Source organism: Doryrhamphus excisus, chromosome 18, assembly GCF_030265055.1.
Source record: "Doryrhamphus excisus isolate RoL2022-K1 chromosome 18, RoL_Dexc_1.0, whole genome shotgun sequence".
NCBI classification, from domain to species: Eukaryota; Metazoa; Chordata; class Actinopteri; order Syngnathiformes; family Syngnathidae; genus Doryrhamphus; species Doryrhamphus excisus.
The window spans coordinates 14,092,627-14,114,860 of NC_080483.1; the positions used below are offsets into that span (position 1 = coordinate 14,092,627).

General features: G+C 40.8%; 3 protein-coding genes across 3 annotated transcripts in view; all 3 read right to left on the minus strand.

Moving 5' to 3' along the window:
• Positions 1-856: 856 nt before the first annotated feature.
• On the minus strand, positions 857-4,803 carry ccdc51 (coiled-coil domain containing 51). The gene is made up of 7 exons (XM_058054974.1): positions 4,638-4,803; positions 4,289-4,342; positions 4,035-4,209; positions 3,733-3,870; positions 3,500-3,664; positions 3,079-3,285; positions 857-1,629 (listed from the first exon to the last, which is right to left on the minus strand). Exons 2-7 carry the CDS (start codon positions 4,291-4,293, stop codon positions 1,084-1,086), a joined length of 1,236 nt encoding a protein of 411 aa, XP_057910957.1. The 5' UTR covers positions 4,294-4,342; positions 4,638-4,803; the 3' UTR covers positions 857-1,083.
• A 1,018-nt stretch (positions 4,804-5,821) lies between these two features.
• Positions 5,822-15,223, minus strand: dnase1l4.1 (deoxyribonuclease 1 like 4, tandem duplicate 1). Its single transcript, XM_058054975.1, has 10 exons — positions 15,093-15,223; positions 10,749-10,834; positions 9,179-9,267; positions 8,967-9,053; positions 8,514-8,626; positions 8,312-8,424; positions 7,914-8,071; positions 7,744-7,840; positions 7,005-7,080; positions 5,822-6,915 (listed from the first exon to the last, which is right to left on the minus strand). Exons 2-10 carry the CDS (start codon positions 10,827-10,829, stop codon positions 6,749-6,751), a joined length of 981 nt encoding a protein of 326 aa, XP_057910958.1. The 5' UTR covers positions 10,830-10,834; positions 15,093-15,223; the 3' UTR covers positions 5,822-6,748.
• A 1,132-nt stretch (positions 15,224-16,355) lies between these two features.
• LOC131106038 (filamin-B) overlaps positions 16,356-22,234 on the minus strand; it is a 52,712-nt gene continuing 46,833 nt past the window's right edge. The window contains exons 42-49 of the mRNA XM_058054696.1: positions 20,660-20,926; positions 20,457-20,594; positions 20,263-20,381; positions 19,381-19,513; positions 19,128-19,301; positions 18,796-19,014; positions 17,168-17,368; positions 16,356-17,090 (exon numbers count right to left, since the gene is read on the minus strand). Coding sequence (XP_057910679.1) covers positions 16,903-17,090; positions 17,168-17,368; positions 18,796-19,014; positions 19,128-19,301; positions 19,381-19,513; positions 20,263-20,381; positions 20,457-20,594; positions 20,660-20,926 — 1,439 coding nt within the window. The 3' untranslated portion in view covers positions 16,356-16,902. The remainder of the gene's footprint in view (positions 17,091-17,167; positions 17,369-18,795; positions 19,015-19,127; positions 19,302-19,380; positions 19,514-20,262; positions 20,382-20,456; positions 20,595-20,659; positions 20,927-22,234) is intronic.

Genomic DNA, 22,234 nt, shown 5'->3' on the forward strand with positions numbered 1-22,234 from the left:
TATCTTTTTAAATATTTTATAAAATATAAAAACAAGTACTAACACCAAATAAACATTAATATTTGTCCATTTAACTGTATAGAAAATATTTATTTTTTATTTTTAATATATTTATATTTATTTATTTTATTCATCTTTTTAAATATTTTATAAAATATAAAAACAAGTACTAACACCAAATAAACATTAATATTTGTCCATTTAACTGTGTAAAAATATTATTTTATTTTTAATATATTTATTTATTTATTTTATTCATCTTTTTTAATACTTTATAAAATATAAAAACATGTACTAACACCAAATACATTAATATTTGGCCATTTAACTGTATAAAAATATTTATTTATTTATTTATTTATTTTAAAAATATATTTATTTATTATCTTTTTAAATATTTTCTTATAGAAAATTTAGGAAATTGCAGATATCCTGCTCCAATACAGGGAAGAACCCAAAGGTGAGAACATCGTGTGTGCACACTGAGTTGGCCAGTTTCTGTTTGTCAGCATGTCGCCAATAATGTTGCAGAAATATTTATTATACACCATGACTTTCTACATTCTATGTAATTCAAGCACTAGCAAATAGAAAATCAAATCCAACACTTGCAACTCTTTTTAGTTATCTTCTTAATCCCCAACTTAACCTATTAATTTATTAACCTTAGGAAACTCCTAAGGAATCTGTTCCTCACCAGCCATGAACCTCATTGCATGTCACTGGTGAAAACACTAGAGATGAAAACGTGGCGGGCAGGATTGGGTTCACTGAAGCCTAAAAATGTAAGTGGTTGCTGCCCTCTGTTGGCAAGTATTGGAATAACCAGTGCACAGACAACAGTTGTAACGCCATAGAGATTCAGTGTTTTTTTTAATGATGTGATCATAAATGGTTTCAGTGCAGCATGATATTATATGTTCAAGTATGTCAGTAATATTTGGTCCATGTTGCCATGGTGACCACATTTAAATCATTTAAATAAGTTTGATTGGTCTCTAAAGCTAAAAAAATGGATTTTACTATTCACACTGACATGGGAAAACATTTGATATTGGAATCGAGCTGCAGTGTGAACGTCGCCTAAGAGCCTCCTCGCAGGAGAATGTACACGGCGGCAATGGTGATAGCGGTGGCCGTGTACGTGAAGGTGGCGTTATAGAGGGTGCTGCGGCTGATACGCTCCCCCAACGTCCTCTGAGTGTCCTCTAGAGTCTGAAACATTGACTCCGACCCCAGAACCTCGTCTGCTCCCGCTCTCTCGATACCGACCGGCCTCTCCGGTGTTTCCCTGCGAGCCTGCAGTGCGGTTTCCAGCAGGTTTCTCAGACCACAAAGCTCGTTGTGGACCTTGGCGAGTCCTTGCTGGAGCTGACCCACTTGTGGCAAAAGAGACTGCATCAGGGATTCAGTCCTTTGGTTGCTACTGCGGACTTCACTCAAGGTTGAAGAAGGCCTGATGGGTGAGGCAGGACTCGGACCCTTAGGGTCATTTATGGTGACCCTGAGGGTGTCGATGAGGGCACGCAGCTCGTCCTGCTGGGAGCGGTGGTTTCCTGCTTGGACTTTGAGGGCTTCCTGCAGGCTTTCTGGACCTTTCTGGGCTTCCAGCAACAAACCCTTCAGCTCCTACAAACAACACGTTACAACTTTGAACACGAGGAGATGCTAAGAGTTTCTTCTTCTATTGTCACAGCCGTTGTGGTGAAGAGGGAGAAAGAAAAAGCTCCCGCAATGAGTTTACTCCGCAGGGTGGCTTGGCTCTCCCGTTGAGATAAGGTGAGAAGCTCTGTCATCCAGGAGAAACTCGGAGTAGAACCGCTGCTCCTCCGCATTGAGACGAGCCAGATGAGCTGGCTTGGGCATTTGGTCAGAACGCCTCCTGGACACCTCCCCATAGGGGTGTTCGGAGCACATCCAACCAGTAGGAGGCCTCGGGGAAGACCCAGGACAAATTGGAGAAAATGTGTCTCTCAATTGGCATGGGAACGCCTCGGAATCCGCCAGGAGGAGCAGCACCAAATGGACCGTGGACCGCCGTTTATAACCTTTAGACTCATATTACCCAATATAGTACATATAATCAGAGAAAATATGCCACTAAAGACTGGTCATTTATTATTACTTATGGGCATTTCAGTAAATTCCTCCCGGACGTGTGGACAGGAAGTGATGTCAGGGATTCAGTTTTAGTTGGAGTACAACCACAACGATACCGCATGTTATTATTATGATGGTGATTATTAGTATTATTGTTATTTTTGTGCCTCATGTGACATCATTCAAACCTACAATAATTGTTGACAGTAAACAAGTCTAGTTTGTGTTATTAGCGACACCTAGTGGCCAGTGTAGACTACAGTTCATCAACATCCTTCCATCCCTTAGAATGTATTCGTAATTTACTTTATTTACTCTTTTTTATGCCTGAAAATGCTTAATTTAGGACAAGAATACAGAATGTACATATTTAAATGTACTAATAGGCTGTAGTCAAGCCCAAAATGGCGGTCATCTATTAATTAATTTTGGAAAAACTGCAATACTGCAATACTGGGAGGGCACGATGTTCAGACTGTGAAGTGGGATGATTTTGAAAATGCTAATTAGGCAAAAATATGTACAATGTGCTTAAATATGTAAATTTTCTACTAATTTCAACCATGAAACAACAATATTAATATTCATTAATTTTCTACCGCTTATCCTCACGAGGGTCGCGAGGGGTGCTGTCTTTGGGCGAGAGGCGGAGTACACCCTGGACTGGTGGCCAGCCAATCACAGGGCACATATAGACAAACAACCATTCACACTCACATTCATACCTATGGACAATTTGGAGTCGCTAATTAACCTAGCATGTTTTTGGAATGTGGGAGGAAACCGGAGTACCCGGAGAAAACCCACGCATGCACGGGGAGAACATGCAAACTCCACACAGAGATGGCCGAGGGTGGGATTGAACTCGGGTCTGATTTATTAATATATGTTTTAAAAAAAAACCATCATGTGTCGAGCGACGACTCTATATACAAAATGACGATTCTTTGCAAAAAAGATTCAATTTGGCGTTCTCACCTGCAGGCGGACCCGGTTGATGTACGTCGACCCCATGACCCCAATCAGGGCTCCCAGCACCGAGCCGATGATGGACCAGTTCTTAGTACGCTCGGCTCGCGTCCTCTCCTTCTCGTGACTCTCTCGGACGGCGGCTGAAAACAAGGCAAACTTCTCTCTCTCCGAGCTCTCTGTACACTCGTACGATGTCCTCAGGCGACGTTCCTCCTGCCGTCGGGACGCCACACGGACACACTTGTTAGGTTTTTGCACAGATAATGACGACACAAATGGATGTACTTTGAGGCGGACAGCTCTGCATACATAGATACTCATTATTTTATGACTATAATTATTAAAATAGATTGTATTATACTATCAAATCTTATATTTACTACCTTTTGTTTTGTAATATATCCGGGACAATACATAACATGCTCACCTGCAGTAGTTTGTGCTCCAGCGTGGCCAGCTCCAGGTAGTGCGCCTCCTCCCTCGAAACTCTGTCCAGCCTGTCCCTGACCTCCTTCAGCCGGGCCAGAAGGGCCTCCAGGCTGCCGTGGGCCTCACGTACCATCCCCCTGGACACCATGAACGCCGCTTCAGCCTGGAAAACAAAAATATGTTAAGCTGTCACGGTTGTCAACAAAGCAAATCGTCTCACTGTCTACTGACCTCTGTGACCTTGGTCTGAGCGTGACGGACCTCGTTGAGACCAACAAATTCCTCATATCTCTCCCACCAACTGTTCATGGTGGCACTCATCATCTGTGCCGACCTTTGACCCCACTGCTGCCCCAATTGACCTGCATGCTGGAGGAGCAAAAGAGAGAAAAAATGGCGCAGTTGTGAATTTGATGTGAACAACTTCTTCTAGTAAGGAACTTCTACAGTCCAACACCTCTTAGCAACCTGGAACGGATTATTTCCATTTTCATAGGGGTTGTGTTTGACTTGAGAGGTTCTATTTGACATACTTGTAAGGCTGACAGTGCACGTTTCTTCAGCGTCTCAGGTCCGTCCCTCCCATCAGGACGTTTTGGTCCACTTGGCTGGTGTTGGGCACTGTAGGTTCGGACCACACACACCTGGCCCAACCGAGGTCCAAGCAGGAAGAGGCGGGACAAACAACAGGAGCCATGAACTTTGTACCTGACACAATCAACATGGGGTCCAAAGTTAGCATCAAAGACCAAAACAGAAAGCCTGACTAAATTCAGAATTAATGTACCTCATTGAGAAGTGCAATATTAACACTGTGAATGCCGCAATGTCTCCCCAGCAACTGTAAAAAAAAATATTGAGCAATAAAGTTAACAAAATGACTAATAAATTAATTACTGTTTGATGAACACCATTCCAAATCAAATATCAGCTAGAATTCTCACTCCACTTCCACTTTAACCATTCACAGTGAGGAATAAACAAAAATATTACTTCCAACATTTTGTAGCATCAACCTCCAGGATTAGCTTACTAGCTGCTAATGCCCTCACCCATTTTCATTGGTAAATACATAGCATTTAGCATCACGTTACTAAGCCTTACAATTACGATATAACAGTATCGAATTAACATACCTATATTCCGCTTATATTGTTTTCAATGTTTACATGTCCCGGTGACGATGTTTTGACAGCCAAGAGTCTTCATTCTAAATGTCAAATGAAACAGCTAGCTTGATGATAGCCGTTTGTTTTTTGTTCAGGCATATAATTCGTCCTTCTATTTCCGGGTCAGAGTTCTTTTGACTGGGGTCCTTACAGCGCGGCTTCGCTACTGTGGAGGCGGTGTTTTTTCATCAAAACTTACACATTTTTCCCTTCCGTTTAATTATAAACGTCAAAAGATGTCTGGCAGGGAAGGTGAGATGTTGCTTTAAGTAGCTACTGATGTCCGCCATTATAGTGTGTGTAAATGACGCAGTAAAATTAAAATGAAGTTAGCCTGTGGGTTAGCAAGCTAACTGTTGTTAACGAGAGCGGCGATCTTTTGTATAAATATGTATTGTATTTCTCACTATTTTTTTATATTATTTCAACTGCTACTTGTTATATGACGCTGTACCCGAGTTAGTTGTAACCATTGCTGAAAATAATTGTCATGTTTTCAGGAGGCAAAAAGAAACCGCTAAAGGCTCCCAAAAAACAGGGCAAGGAGTTGGATGAGGTAAGTGCTGTTTCTTCACTTTCAATAAACCCAATGCAAAAGTGCCTGTCTTCACTATAGTAATTAATTTGATGTCAATATCAATTTCCATGATATAATTTTGAATGCTACATTACTAACAGCAACGGCAAATAAAGAGTATGCATTGAAGCATTTATCAATGTGTGCAGGACGACGTGGCCTTCAAGCAGAAGCAGAAAGAGGAGCAGAAAGCTTTGGATGCACTAAAGGCCAAAGCCTCTGGAAAAGGACCTCTCTGTATGAACAGATATTTTCATTTTAGTGACAATGTGACATCATATCTCATGCACAGTTCTGTCTGTACTCTCCTCCAGGCGGCAGCAGCGGCATCAAGAAATCCGGCAAGAAGTGAACTTTCCATATGACTTACGCTTCCCCCGGCTTCGCTTCCCATGACTGCAATGTATCTTTGCTCATTGAGACTCTGCTTTGTTTTGCTGTGTTAAAAGTTCCCAGTGTTGACCTTTTTCCACAAGTAAAACTTTAATTTGAGGAAAAATGAGTTTTGTGTACAGCTTGTAACGCGATACATTTGTTGTATTAGCACACTGACCATTTTCAAATAACAGTCAGTGGGTGTAGATATGGGAATAATCGGTTAAAAGGAATCAAGTTGACATTTTTATGGTATATATTGTAAATGGAGACACCAATAAAATGATTTGAAATCATCCCAAAAAGTTGTTTCAATTAATTTTTTAATTTATTGAGATACAAAATGATTGAAATGAATAGAGTACCTTGTAGGTCAGAATAAGGAAAACACCTATGGGGGGCAGCAACCATCGGACAATTGTAGATGTTTATCATAGCATCTTTTACATCCCTGATGCAGTACTACTACTGAAATTGGAAAGGGGGTTACATAGACGTCACCCCCCCAGTAAAAAGCTGCCATTTATGGGCAGTGTGAAAGGAGCTAAAGCTAACATGTTTGCAGTGTAGTGCCATATTCTTTTAACAATAAGTTCTTGTGATTATTTGACCAAAATACATATTGTTTTAATAGGCTAGTTTCAAATTATCTTTTAATCGGTGGATTTAAAATATCTTAATACAGAAATAATAAATATAATAAATATTTTACAATAAAAAGAATTTTAAAAATTGTATTTGCAAAAATTAATCAATTTTAATGACCTCTCATGGCCCACCTGGAGTACCACCATGACCCATCAGAGGACTGCGACCCACACTTTGGGAATCACTTCTTCCTCACAGTGATTTCCCTTTCCTACATTATGTATTTTGGTCAAATAGTCACAATTATGCATCTACAACTTTTATATATCTTTTAAATATCTCTTTTGATGGGAACCTATCTACTATTGTACTTTGTTTCCTTAGATATTGAGTTATCTAATATCGTAGCTGCACCAGATGAATAGTGTTCAACTGAATCAGTGTGTCATAGCATAGCATCACATGACTGGCCACTAAAGGTCACCATGGTGACTTCCAAACCAGGAAGTCAATAGTCCAAAACACCCAGCAGAGTATTTCACAACATCTTGCAGCTGGAAGACGTCTGTTCATCTGTCTGTTTATCTCCACGCGTCATCTTGGCCAGCTTCATCTGAAGGATTTGGATCTCCAGGTTGAGCTTCTCCCTCTCCAGCAGCAGGTTCCCCTTTTTCATCTCCAGCAGCTCTCCATCCAGCAGTAGACCTACAGAACAAAAAACATGAACTTCTATGAGTTCTATGAACTCTACTAAATATTTATTTTGATTTATTAATTATTTTTGATTTATTTACCTTGAGTTTCCTGTCGTGGTTCCGTCAGAGACTTGAGCTCAACTTCTACAGGGTAATGGTCGCTGACCTTCAACGCCTGCAGAGATGCCAGGATGAGCTCAGATGTTTACAGTGACGCATGACGCACCATCATTCATTCATTCATTCTTTTTCTACCGCTGCTGGAGCCTATCCCAGCTGTCTTCGGACAAGAGGCCGGGTACACCCTGGACTGGTGGCCAGCCAATCACAGGGCACATATAGACAAACAACCATACACACTCACATTCATACCTATGGACAATTTGGAGTCGCCAATTAACCTAGCATCTGAAGGGATATTCAATTATTACCATTTTTAATCAGATTAATCCCCATTTTTAATTAATCATGATTAATCACCATTCGCAACTACGTCTGAAATATGCCAATTCTAGTTGGCATAAAAATACAAGTCTAAAAATACATTTTTCTAACACTAGTGTCTTGAATAGTAGTACAATATTTGAATCAGGAGTTGCGTTCAAAGACATCAGATAATTTAAGGTCAATACACTCGTTTTTAGTGTATTTTCCAGCATGTTTTTGGAATGTGGGAGGAAACCGGAGTACCCGGAGAAAACCCACGCATGCACGGGGAGAACATGCAAACTACACACAGAGATGGCCGAGGGTGGGATTGAACTCAGGTCTCTTAGCTAACCACTCGACCGCCGTGCAGCTCACACACCATCATGAGTGTTAAAAAAAAAAAAGACACCTGCTCATTGCTGAGATTGAACGCTTTCTGGAAGTTGAAGGGTCGGGCAGAGTTGGGCACAACAGCGTGGAACATGTCGTCTCCGTAGACGACGATCCTAAAAGGCAAATCTGCTCAACAATGGCTTTCTGTACTTGTTAACTGTGTTGCGGTGCATTTGTGGATCCCACCTGTCGTACGTGTGTGCGTTTGCGGTGCTCGCCGTGGTGTCCACGTCGTCTCCGATCAGCCAGTGGAAGTTCCTGTCGCAGCGGATGCGGATGCTCTGCATGTCGCGTTCTGAGACGTACGCGCCGTCTGCGTTGAAGTCGCCCAGGATCATCACGTTCTGTTGCCAAGGCATGGAGAACATACTGAACTGTAAACAGTATATGATGTATAATCTATTTTTATGAATTATCGTTTTCGCGTTACTGTGAATAAATGACATCAACCATATTAGCATGCCAGAAAACAGTAGATGTCAGGTGGAATACGCTATGGTGATGATGTAGGACAGATTAAATGTATGTTGAATTATGAACAAATTAGTCCAGAAAAATCAACATTGTCCTCCAAATGTCCTCACATCTGTCCTCCACTTGGCCTTCACGTGCTGAAAGACGTCAAAAAGTTCATCCAGCTCAGTCTCCGAGTCCTGTGGTTTGGTGTGAACGGGGATCATCACCAGGTCCTTCAGCACTGGTGGAGTAAAACACACGCACATGTTGAGATGAATAAACACACCAGTCCATAAAACTGGAACTGTACTGGAACTGTACGAGTTCCACCTGTGTTGTGGCATCGGAATCGCAGGATGTAAGGGTCCCTGGCGAAAACGTCCCCGCCATCAATCAACTGGTCATCAAACTGGTAGGAGCCCACCAGGTCCACCAAGTCATCCCTGTGTAAAGAAGGCAGCTTGCATCAAAGATGGCTTCCATTCTGGGAAGTTTAGCCAGGTTAGCATCTTACTCCAGGATAGGGCACTTCAGTAGAAGTCCCTCGTTGTGATCAAGGGGGCGTGGTTTAAATGTGGCAAGTTTGTAAACAATGGCAGACCCCAAAGAGAGTTTTCTTGCTAAATTATACGTTTAGAATGTGCGACGAGCCCATAAAAAAAACAGCAGTGGGCCACAAATGGCCCCCGGGCTGCTGTTTGGACACCTGTGCTGTCTTCGGTGTCATGGATGTGTCAAACAAAACCTATCGAACAGTGAGAAGGTGATGCCGGGGAATCGTACCTGTAAAGGAACATGAACTGCTCCTTGTAGCGGGACCGTCCCAAGCGACAGCTGATCTTCAGAGTGTAGTGATGGGCCGCGTTGGACCTGCATACACACATACACACACACACACACACACACACACACACACACACACACACACACACGATGCTACTTTCATGATTCATAGTTATAAGTTATTTATAGGTTTATTTCTAGGTTTTGCTTACGTGTTGAGTGCATCCATGAGGGTCTGGACCGACATCCCGCTGATATCCACCACCTCCAGGATCACGATGATGTCATAGCGTCGGATAATCTGCAGGCGATCGACTCCACATCACACAACGTAGCAACAAAACAACAAACAAAAATACTTTTCCTCCTGGTGGAAAGCTGAGACGTGACATTTCATAAGCAGACTCAAAGGAATATTGAATATTATTGTTAGAGTACTCTTAAAGCTTCAATCACTGTACTTTTAGGTTGTACATGTATGTACTTTTGTATCATTATTACAACTCCATGTGAGTCTTACCTGGACCAGAATAAGAAAACCCCTACCAATGTAAACGATATCCTCCAATGGCACTAAATTGTAAATATTCATACTGTCAATCAAGGGTGAGTTTTTTTAATTCCAGCGAAGCTCACATATGTATATAAAAATGGAAGGATGCTGGAGACACTTTTTCTATATTTTATATATATTTTTATATATTTTTTAAATATATATTTTGTACATTAAAATGTAAAAAAAAATCCAATATCGATCAATATATGCTAAGCTATATCTGTATCTGAAGGGTTATTCAATTATTACCATTTTTTTATCAGATTAATCCCTATTTTTAATTAATCATGATTAATCACTATGAGCAACTACGTCTGAAATATGCAAATTTTTACTGTATTTATTGAACAGAAAGATAAATGACAGGACAGGATTATATATATATATATTATAATAAATTATAATTATGAAAATAAATAAATATATATAAATATAAATTATATATAATTATTAATATAATTAAAAATAAATAATTATATATATATATATATATATATATAAAATCCTGTCCTGTCATTTATCTTTCTGTTCAATAAATACAGTAAAAATTTGCATATTTCAGATATATATATACACACACACATATACTACCGCTCAAAAGAAGTTCGGGATCACTTGCAAATTTCTTTGTTTTCCAAAGAAAAACACATTTTCATGCATTTCACAAACAATTTTTATCCATTTCACAAACAAATTAAAAATGAATGAGATGATTTTCAAAGAAGGATGTACATTTTTGCATAGAGGCCTACTATCAACAACTGTCAGTCCTCTGCATCAATCTCCTGGTATGGCTGCTAATCCAAGTTTTTATAAGGCTAATAGATGATTAGAAAAGCCATCTAAAAAATCTAAACTAAAACTAAAATCTCTTACCATGCTGTTAACTACTCCCTTCAGAGAGCAGCACAAACTGGGTCTAACAAGGACAGAAAAACGCTGCACAACTGTGCAAGAAGACAAATATCTGAGAGTGTGTAGTATTAATACAAAGACGCCTCACAGGTCGTCACCTGGCAGCTGCACTAAATAGTAGCTGTCAATCATCAGTGTCAGTATCAGTATCAACAGTGAAGCGGCCACTTCAGGATGCTGGAAAAAGCCATATCTCAGACTGGCAAAAAACATTTCCAAGTGATCCCAAACTTTTGAGCGGTAGTGTATATATTATATTATATATTATATATTATATATTATATTATATTATTACGACTCGTGAGTCTTACCTGGACCAGAATTTGAAGGATTTCTGGGTCGGACACTTTGTTCCTTCCAAACTTCTGGATGTTGAAAGATGCTATTTTCATGGCGGCTGTGGAGAACAGAAGAAGAGACCATGAGGGGGGAAAAAAGAGGGGGGAATTTGGTCACCACATGTGTCTGAACATGCAAAGGTATGTGTGCTACGATCACAAAACGAGCCCTTTAAGTCCAACTATGCAGCTGCGTCTTTAAAGCTGTCTGCACTAAGTGTGTGTGTGTGTGTGTGTGTGTGTGTGTGTATGTGTGATGCATTTTAAAGTGCAGCTGTCCGTTTTATTGCTTCCTTAGGACAACACAAACATTAGCACATAAAGTTCCTAACATGTTGGCTGATTGGGACTCAGAATCAGATAGTGTTTTTGTATTTTAAGAAGATAAATAGACTCCAATAATCACAGCAGTGTTTTGCTTTTTGTCCTTTCTAGGACAGCAACAAGTCTTGTGATCTTCGTCTCAGACTGACCGTAAAACCTCTTCCTTCCCTCAAACAGACAGGAAGTGTACCTTTTGTTTGCTACATCATGTCACAAGTGTTCACACTTGTGGTCCGGACCAAACATCTTTTAAAAGATACTTAGTGTATTAACAGAGGGCAGCACGGCGGTCTAGTGGTTAGCACGCAGACCTCACAGCTAGGAGACCAGGGTTCAATTCCACCCTCGGCCATCTCTGTGTGGAGTTTGCATGTTCTCCGGGTACTCCGGTTTCCTCCCACATTCCAAAAACATGCTAGGTTAATTAGCGACTCCAAATTGTCCATAGGTATGAATGTGAGTGTGAATGGTTGTTTGTCTATATGTGCCCTGTGATTGGCTGGCCACCAGTCCAGGGTGTACCCCGCCTCTCGCCCGAAGACAGCTGGGATAGGCTCCAGCACCCTCGCGACCCTCGTGAGGAAAAAGCGGTAGAAAATGAATGAATGAATGAATGTATTAACAGACACCATACACGCCATGTTATACACCAACCAGAGAATGCATGCAAACCGGGGCTAAATTATGGTGAAGAACACGCTAACCGGGGGCGGACTCTAACCAAGGTTCCACTGTATCACAAAGCAAAATGTTATGTGCTGGATTGTTATTTATTGGTGCTCTTTAAAAGTATATTTTACAAGCTCTTTGTGAAATATAGCAGAATATCAAAATAACTTACATATTTTAGCCCTGCAGATGACGTTTTGTTTTGGAATATTTACGTAATAACATGTAATAACAGACTTTTTAAAATTTTTTAAAGACTGTCTCTCTACTGTGTGTACTGTAAACACGTGTAAAGAGCGGTGGGTGGCGCCGTCAAACTTGGCAGCAGACGAGTCTCTGCAAGAATGTAACCGCTAATTGATGCTGTCACTCAGCGAGAACAAAGTTATGAACATAACTATTTGCTTTGAATTGTACACTTATTTCTACGTTGATTCACAAGTTTGTGTTGGTGTATGTAATGACCATGTCAATGAATAACCGGCGACATGAGAAAGAAAACCCCTGCCGAGGCTAAACGATATCCTCTAACAGCACTAAATCGTACATTTTTTAACTGTCAATCAAGGGTGAGTTTTTTATTCCAGCGAAGCTCACATAAATATATAAAAATGGAAGGATGCTGGAGCCACTTTTATATATTTTGTACATTAAAAATGTAAAAAAAACTATCCAATATTGACCAATATATGCTAAGCTACTGTCTGTCTGAAGGCTATTCAATTATTACCATTTTTAATCAGATAAATCCCCATTTTTAATTAATCATGATTAATCACCATTAGCAACTACGTCTGAAATATGCCAATTTTGACTGTATTTATTGAACAGAAAAAAATAATAATAAATGACAGGACAGGATTATATATTAGTATATATACTGTATTCATTGAACAGAAAGATGAATGACAGGACAATATATATATATATATATATATATATATATATATATATATATATATATATATATATACACACACACACACACATATATATATATGTATATGTATGTATGTCCTGTCATTTATCTTTCTGTTCAATAAATACAGTCAAAATTGGCATATTTCAGACATAGTCGCTAATGGTGATTAATCGTGATTAATTAAAAATGGGGATTATATACAAGTCTAAAAATGCATTTGTCTACCACTAGTGTCTTTAATAGTAGTACAACATTTGAATCACCCCTTACTTGACAATTAACTGTTATTATGAGCAATGACACGTTGCGTTCAAAGACATCAGATAATTTAAGGTCAATACACTCGTTTTTAGTGTATTTTCCAGCACACTTAAAGGAGAACTATTATGCTTTTTCCACTTTTCTGACCTATAAATGTAGTTAGAATGTTGTATTATCGTGTTAAATGTTTCAGATAACGAGGTTTGGGCATTTGGATGTGAGCCCTGAAAGATGAAAACGCTCGGTTTCAAAAGGCGTGGTAAAACCGTCCCCTTTGTGATGTCACAGAGGGGCAAACTTTCTTATATGCTTCATGGTTAGGAAGCACTTTTTTGAAATAAATACAGCTGGAATAGGTGCAGATTCTGCAAAATCGTATTTATTATTGTGTGTAACTGCTCTATAGGAGAACACAACTCAATACAAAGGGGTGAAAAATTAGTGTAATAGTTCCTCTTTAAATGTAGCAAATTGTACATCCAAATTAAGAGTTACGAAACGTGATAAGAAAATCCACTTCAAGTCATTCCACACACAAACACACACACATAATCAGAGTGTCCCTGAATGCATCTCATGTTCTTGTCATGAGAATGAAGAAGTGTCCCAGGATGATACCGTATACATACAGTATGGTGTTGGAATTGTACTACTGTGCTTCCGTCTGCTGTCATAGCAACAGGCGTGCATGTCAGCTGACATCACACATTACAAAGGATAATTACATACTATGCGCATGCAAACATATTCTAAACAGTCCTGTTTGCATAGGAAGTGCTCTGCAAGTGCGAACGTGTTTCCGATACACACAAACATCCATATGAACAGTCTGTGTTAAACGTTTTAGAAGACTACAATTTCAAACCAACATTTTTAAGTGTAAAGATGGTCTCTCTTCCATTGCCTTGAGTTTGACACCCGTGACACAGAGGATCTTAAGTGCGTTTTTGCAGTAAATCCTCAAAATTATCTTAAATAATCTTAAAATAATATTTGCAGTAGCATAGCGCTCCTGTCACATGGAGAATAGTGTTTTGGGAGTGGTTCCTTAAAAGGATCAGATAGAGCTTCTGTCATATACAGTAAAACCTATGTTTATGTATGTACTAGTTTTCATATGATTTGGTTTTCCAACAAAATTATTGCTAAAAATACAATCCATCCATTTTCTATACCCCTTATCTTCATTTGAATCGTGGAAGGGGTTTGCTAGAGCCTATCCAAGCTGACTTCAGACGAGAAACGGGGTACACCCTGGACTGGTCGCCACCCAAACACAAAAAATACAGTACGACTTGGTTTTCATACACTGTCTCGGTTAGTGTATAGCCAAACAAAACACCTAATAAACTAGTCCACAGAATAGAGTGGCCAAACAAAGCATCCACGCTTTAATGAAACGCTCACACAGAACCATGAACAACTCATATCTGTCTCCTTTCATGAGGCATTCAAAAGCACTGTGTATTTTTGAGTGAGTTGTGACAAATGCTAGCACTTGTGGAGAGAATGACTTTGACCCAAAAGATGGCACTTTAACTCAATAAAACTCAATTTAAGTTTAAGTAAATCATTTATTTGTTTCATAATTAAAAGTATTTTTTTATGGATTTTAATTTCTAAAAGTTTCAAACAAAAAACTACTGCTGAACGCGGTTTTGGGAATTGCATGTTTTCCTCTGGTTAGGGGGTAATACAAATATTCCACCAAGGGAACTTCACTGAAATAGAGGATCTTTGACAATAGCAGCTCTCCATGATGACACCAACAGTCATCGTCTGCTCCAACAGGTTCTTATCTTCTAATCTGTGGAGGAGGAAGGGAGGGAGCAATGGCACCTTAGAAGAATGTCCCCCACACCCCCGGAGGGAGGACACATCCTGTCTACACCTCATGGACACACTGTTTGCCCTCCTCAGACACGAACATGAAAATGAAAACACAATATAGACCGCCCTGTGTCTACACTCCATCACTTTTAACAGTTTGAGTGTTCACAAGATGTCGTCCATTTTTCTTTCATTCAAGTCTCATCTTGAAAACAACAACTAAACATCTAATTAACTTCATTGTCTGCTCACAAACATTGAGACAAAGACAATAAAGACACAGACAATAAAGACAGGAAGTGGTTTGTCACCTGCTGGAGGAGGTAGAACGAGGAAGAGGACGCTGATACTGATACTGCTGCTGTTGTTGTTGTTGCTAGAAGAAGAACTCACTGCCAAGGGACACACATACTTTACAAAGGTAGACTTTAGGAGCGTGTGATTGGTCGAAAAGTAACCAATAGCAGGAGCTTTTGTAGGAGGACCGGCAGATGAGCACCAATGACACGCCCACCGGAAGTGGGTTACCCATAATAGACAGCTAATATTCATCATGTTTGTGATTTTTGCTTTGTTTTATCAGTGGAAACTTTGGATATATATATATATATATATATATATATATATATATATATATATATATATATATATATATATATACATACATATACACACATATATATATATATATACACACATATATATATATATACACACATATATATATATATACACACACACATATATATATATATATATATATATATATATATATATATATATATATATATATATTTTTTTTTATTTTATTTATTTATTTATTTATTTATATATTTATATATTTATATACATATAGGACATATAGCACATGGTGGTCGAGTGGTTAATATGTCAGCCACACAGTCAGTTTTCTTCGGTTTCCTCCCACATTCCAAAAACATGCTAGGTTAATTAGCGACTCCATATTGTCCATAGGTTTGTCTATATGTGCCCTGTGATTGGCTGGCCACCAGTCAAGGGTGTACCCCGCCTCTTACCCGAAGACAGCTGGGATAGACTCCAGCATACCTTCTAGTGAGGATAAGCGGCATAGAAATTAATGGATATCTACATATAATTGTGATCAATACTGAAGCCCAGTGCCTGTGCTTGCATTAAGTGACCACAGGTGGGCGCACTTTACCATCTAAAATGTTCATTCAACTGTGTACATGTTGGCTATTGTTCGTTCTAATTAAGTTTACATTTGTAATGTACATTTTAATTGATGTGATTTTTTTCTGTGTCGAAACGTAGTCTTTTCAGAAAACGTGACAGTTAATGGATAATTTTCATGAAATGCTAAAAAAAAAATAACATTCCTCCTCAATGGCACAATATGGGGGGAATCCAATAGCCACTGACTGACAGGGGCCCCTAAAAAATAATCACTCTTGGCGTCTTCTTGCTCTTCCCCACAACTAGACAAATACAGTGTAAAAATAAGCTAATTACTGGATAACAAAACTGCTATTAAACAATTCTACTGCATAGTTAACATCCTTCCGGAATGATCATCACTGTAGAGACCACACTTCTTTATTCCAGTTCATTTTTATTATCAAATGTACATTATCACAGTGATTCATTCACACTTAAAACAATCCAAAATGTTTTCCCTTACATAGAAAATCATCTTTTAGTGAACCAGAGCGATGCCTTCACTGTGCAGGTCAACAGGGGAAACATTACAACTCAACATTGAGATGCGCGAAACAGCAATGAAGCTGAAGTAGACAATGCAGCAAGGGATTGTGGGGAATTTAAATGAACATCAGTAGTCTACATGTAGAGTCCAGTCGTAATTCACACTTAGCAGAATTGGCAATTTGGAGGATGAGAAAACAAAAGTTTGGCTCGTGAAATACGGTTAAAACTTTGGCAGCGTCCATTTTTAATACTTCAGAAATGCTATTTCTTTGAAAATAATCACTACATTTGTCTACTTGCTATCGATATGGGTGAGATTAAAAGATATTTTCACTTCCTCCATAACTTGAGAAGTTTTACATTCCTAAAAAGAGACTGAAGCAGCAATAATTTAGCGTACAAAGTCAAGAGCAGAGCATCGTGTTTCGCTCATCATGGGACGTTAACGTGAAATGGCGATCCGGGGATGTGGTCCTCGCCCCACTTGACCACCAGGACGTAGTCTCCGTGTTCCCTCAGCACATAGCTGACGTTGTACTGCATGTCTCCCAGGTGCTTGATTAGAACCTCCTCACATGGAACCTCAGGGCCGTGGACGCCCACCACTAGCATGTTCTTACCTAGTAGAGAGCAGAGGTATTCAAACCAAGGCTGAAACAACGGTAATAATGGTGGAAGTAGGCGGAGTCTGGCTCACCAGCCTTGCTGCAGTCCACGGAGAAGCTGCTCTTCTGGCCCACAAAGGCCTTGCTGAGTCCAAGTCCTCGGCTCAGTACCTTGCTGGCGTCCGAGGTGGCCGGTCTGCTGAAGACCGGGCCACTGTTGGACCCTCCCACTGGCGGTTCTACGGTCAGCGTGGATGACATGCTGTCGCTGCTCACGTTCACCAGTGGAGAACCTGAAAGAGGACCAGGTGACACGTTACAGTCACATCCTGAAGGGATTCATAGTACAACCACTGTGTTCGAACTCACAATACTACTAATAATGTGAATAATATATTAACTAACTAAGACTAGAAATACATTTATACGCCTCACTATCCTAGTACACCAACAATACTAGATCAACAAGTACACAACATAAACACAAGACAATTTAAATACTAGTAAGACGTTTTAGTAAGCTGTGGGGTTCCCCAGGGGTCAATCCTGGGACCCCTATTGATCATACACCAACAATACTACATCAACAAGTACACAACATAAACACAAGACAATTTTTAGTAACCTGTGGGGTTCCCCGGGGGTCAATCCTGGGACCCCTATTGATCATACACCAACAATACTATATCAACAAGTACACAACATAAACACGAGACAATTTAAATACTAGTAAGATGTTTTAGTAACCTGTGGAGTTCCCCAGGGGTCAATCCTGGGACCCTATTCATCATACACCAATAATACTATATCAACAAGTACACAACATAAACACAAGACAATTTTTAGTAACCTGTGGGGTTCTCCAGGGGTCAATCCTGGGACCCCTATTCATCATACACCAATAATACTATATCAACAAGTACACAACATAAATACAAGACAATTGAAATACTAATAAGACGTTTTAGTAACCTGCGGGGTTCCCCAGGGGTCAATCCTGGGACCCTATTCATCATACACCAATAATACTATATCAACAAGAACACAACATAAACACAAGACAATTTAAATACTAGTAAGACGTTTTAGTAACCTGTGGGGTTCCCCAGGGGTCAATCCTGGGACCCCTGTTGATCATACACCAACAATACTATATCAACAAGTACACAACATAAACACAAAGATTGCCAAGAACAACACCAATAGAGTGAGGCCGGACAACAACTTTTTCATTTTTGAATGACATCTATATTGTTTCCATGGTGATATAACTGCTTGAAAAAAAGAGCTAAGTTCCCCGAACACCCAAGCCCGGTTTTCTACTTCCTCGCTACTTTACAAAACTTGCTTTGCAGAATACCCGCTTATGTTACTAAAGCTGCACAATAAGACTTAAAAAAACATCAATAAAACCATTAGTATTATTTGTAAAATACAGTAGCGTATGTGTAAAGCACTAAAACCTGTTCATATGTTTACATGATGACACACCTCAAACAGGTTTCAAAGTCAAATATTAGCTTAATTAGCGATGCTCACGTCTTTTTTTTCCCCCCTCTTGGGTCAACAAGGACGTTCCACCTTCAAATCAGCACAAAAGCGGAAGAAGAAAAGTGGAAGACAGAAGCTGAAGAAAAGAATCAGAAGACATAAGAAGATAAAGACAGAAGCAAAGGATTGATAGACAACAAAAGGAAAAAAAGACGCTAAATGTTGTCACCTGAGACTCTGGCCTTGAAGGGACTTCCAGTGATGTGGTCAGAGCCTCCGTACTTGATGCTGATGATGTAGTTTCCTGGAGCCATGGGTGTGTAATGCACCTTGTAGCCCTCCGCCACCTCCAGACAGTCCATCTTGACCTTGGATGGGCCTTCAATAGTCACGGCCAGAGCGCCCTCACCCGCCTTTGTGTTGTCGATGATGAACTCGGACTGGACGCCTAAGCAGCATGGCAGAACAGTAAGCAAGTGGAATCGTCCTGTAGACTATTTTCGACGATCTGACACGGTCCCTTAGTCATGGCGGAGGGGGTCAGGGGTTACTTGAACCCACCTGTGGTGCCTCTCTCAAGACCGGAACCGTATGCCGAGACCAGACCGGGCTGTCCATCCTGCTCTGGCTTCCCGACCAGGACGGTGAACGACGTTCCTTGGACTTCAGAGCCCAACTTGACATCGACTGTGTGGAGGCCCGTCTCCCTGGGAATGAACTGGATGGCGTACTTATCTGGTAGGGAGGAACGGCGGAGAAGGTTGGGTTAGCGGAAGACGTGCAAAACATCTTTTGGCGCAACGCAAACGCACACCTTTTTCCAGTGGGCTGATGACACACTCCTGTCGTGCTCCAGAGGGGCTGGTGACCTTGGCCTCCGGCTTGCCCTTGGCTCCGTCCATGCACACGTTAAATGTCGCTGGCTGGTTGACCTTCAGACCAGCCTTCTACAAAACACACACAGATGCAAACATAGTCAAACAACCATTCACACTCACATTCATACCTATGGACAATTTGGAGTCGCTAATTAACCTAGCATGTTTTTGGAATGTGGGAGGAAACCGGAGTACCCGGAGAAAACCCACGCATGCACGGGGAGAACATGCAAACTCCACACAAGGTGGAATCGAACTCAGGTCTCCTAGCTGTGAGCCCTGCGCGCTAGTTATTATAATTAATAGTTTAAATTTTAATTTCCTACATGAAGATTTTTTTTGGTCACAATACGTTTTGGTTTGAGTTGAACCTTATGGAACACATTAATGATGTTAACCAAGACACCACTGTAATTATAAATTTGCGACTTTTTCAAATCCTTTCCAAACTTAATCGCATCACCCAAACTTCGGATAATTATCCCTCTGTATTATTCTTCCCGATGGAATAATATTAGCATATATTTCAAAAGTCAACCTGGCAGAAATTATAATGAATAGTTTAAATTTTAATTTCCTATGTGAAGATTTTTTTTGGTCACAGTACGTTTTGGTTTGGGTTGGACCTTATGGAACACATTAATGATGTTAACCAAGACACCACTGTAATTATAAACTTTGCACCCAAACTTCCGATAATTATCCCTCTGTATTATCCTTCCTGATGGAAGAATATTAGCATATATTTCAAAAGTCATACAGTCCTATGACGGGTCAGCCATCTTTGTCGGCTGTGAGGGAGCGTCCTCATGGCTCACCTGAAGCCCACTAATGTTCAGGCGGTGGGTGTCGTAGGTGGGGTTGGCCGCAACAGGGACCAAGTAGGGACTGTCTGGGATGTGCTGGTCGTTGAACTTCACAGCGATCTCGTAATTACCTGAAGTACCCACACCACAGCGTCATACACATAAAAAGGACCATCGACATGGTTTTTGATTTGTATTTTATCTACCGGGTTCCTGGGCCACGTAAGAGACTCCGCAGGATCCATCTTTGCGGTCATCGAAGGAGATCTCTGCGCGACTGGGTCCCTCCACAGCCACTGACAAACCCCCGGCGCCGGCCTCTCTGGTCCAGATACTGAACTCAGCTGGAGAGAGAGAAGAACGTTGATATGAAGTAAAGAAAATACTAGCTGCAAATATTTGTGTGTACCTGGTTCTCCCGCCACCGCTGCATCCAGTCCTGGACCTCCAGCTTTGACCTTGGCGGCACCGCCCTCGCCTAGCGGCCCCACGGTGAACTGGAAAGGGCTGCCAGGCACATGCCCGCCCCGGTACCTCACGTTCACCCTGTGCACGCCTGTCTCAGAGGGCACGAACTGCACGCAGTAGGTGTCGTTGTCCATGGCGACAAGCTGGGCAGGCTGACTGGATCCTGACGGGCATGTGACTTCGGCCGTCACCTCACGCACATCCAGCGCTGTGAAACATGAGACTGTGTGATAATGTAGTACCTTTTAAATTGTTTATATTGTCTATATTGTATCATGCTGTCATTCAAGAAAGTGGCTTCAAATAAGCTGAATTAAGTTTAGTTGTCAATTTTCATTCATTCATTTTCTACTGCTTATCCTCACAGGAGTGCTGGAGCCTATCCCAGCTGTCTTCGGGTGAGAGGCGGGGTACACCCTGGACCGGTCACCAGCCAATCACAGGGCACATATAGACAAACAACCATTCACACTCACATTCATACCTGTGGACAATTTGGAGTCGCTAATTAAACTAGCATGTTTATGGAATGTGGGAGGAAACCGGAGTACCCGGAAAAAACCCACGCATGCACGGGGAGAACATGCAAACTCCACACAGAGGTCTTCTAGCTGTGTGGCCTGTGCGCTAACCACTCGACTACCGTGCAGCTGTGTCAAATATTATTCATTAATTTTTTACCGCTTTTCCTTACGAGGGTCACGGGGGGTGCTGGAACCCATAGCAGCTGTCTTCAGGCGAGAGGCGGGGTACACCCTGGACTGGTGGCCAGCCAATCACAGGGCACATATAGACAAACAACCATTCACACTCACATTCATACCTATGGACAATTTGGAGTCGCTAATTAACCTAGCATGTTTTTGGAATGTGGGAGGAAACCCACGTATGCACGGGGAGAACATGCAAACTCCACACAGAAATGGCCGAGGGTGGAATCGAACTCGGGTCTAATCAAGATACTGTATGTACAATATTGTATTTTTAAATTTAAAGCTCAGTGGCACTCAAAATTGCTGTTTTTCTTTTTTTTTGGGCAATAAGACACAATATGGGCTGCACGGCAGTCGAGTGGTTAGCACGTAGACTTCACAGCTAGGAGATCCGAGTTCAATCCCACCCTCGGCCATCTCTGTGTGGAGTTTGCATGTTCTCCCCGTGCATGCGTGGGTTTTCTCCGGGTACTCCGGTTTCCTCCCACATTCCAAAAACATGCTAGGTTAATTGGCGACTCCAAATTGTCCATAGGTATGAATGTGAGTGTGAATGGTTGTTTGTCTATATGTGCCCTGTGATTGGCTGGCCACCAGTCCAGGGTGTACCCCGCCTCTCGCCTGAAGACAGCTGGGATAAACTCTAGCACCCCCTGTGACCCTTGTGAAGATAAGCAGTAGAAAATGAATGAATGAATGAATACACAATACGTTCATGTCAGAGAAAACAATCATGATGATTGGACGCCACATGATTTTTAAATATGAACACATAATTAAGAAAGGAAAGAAATTAATTTTAA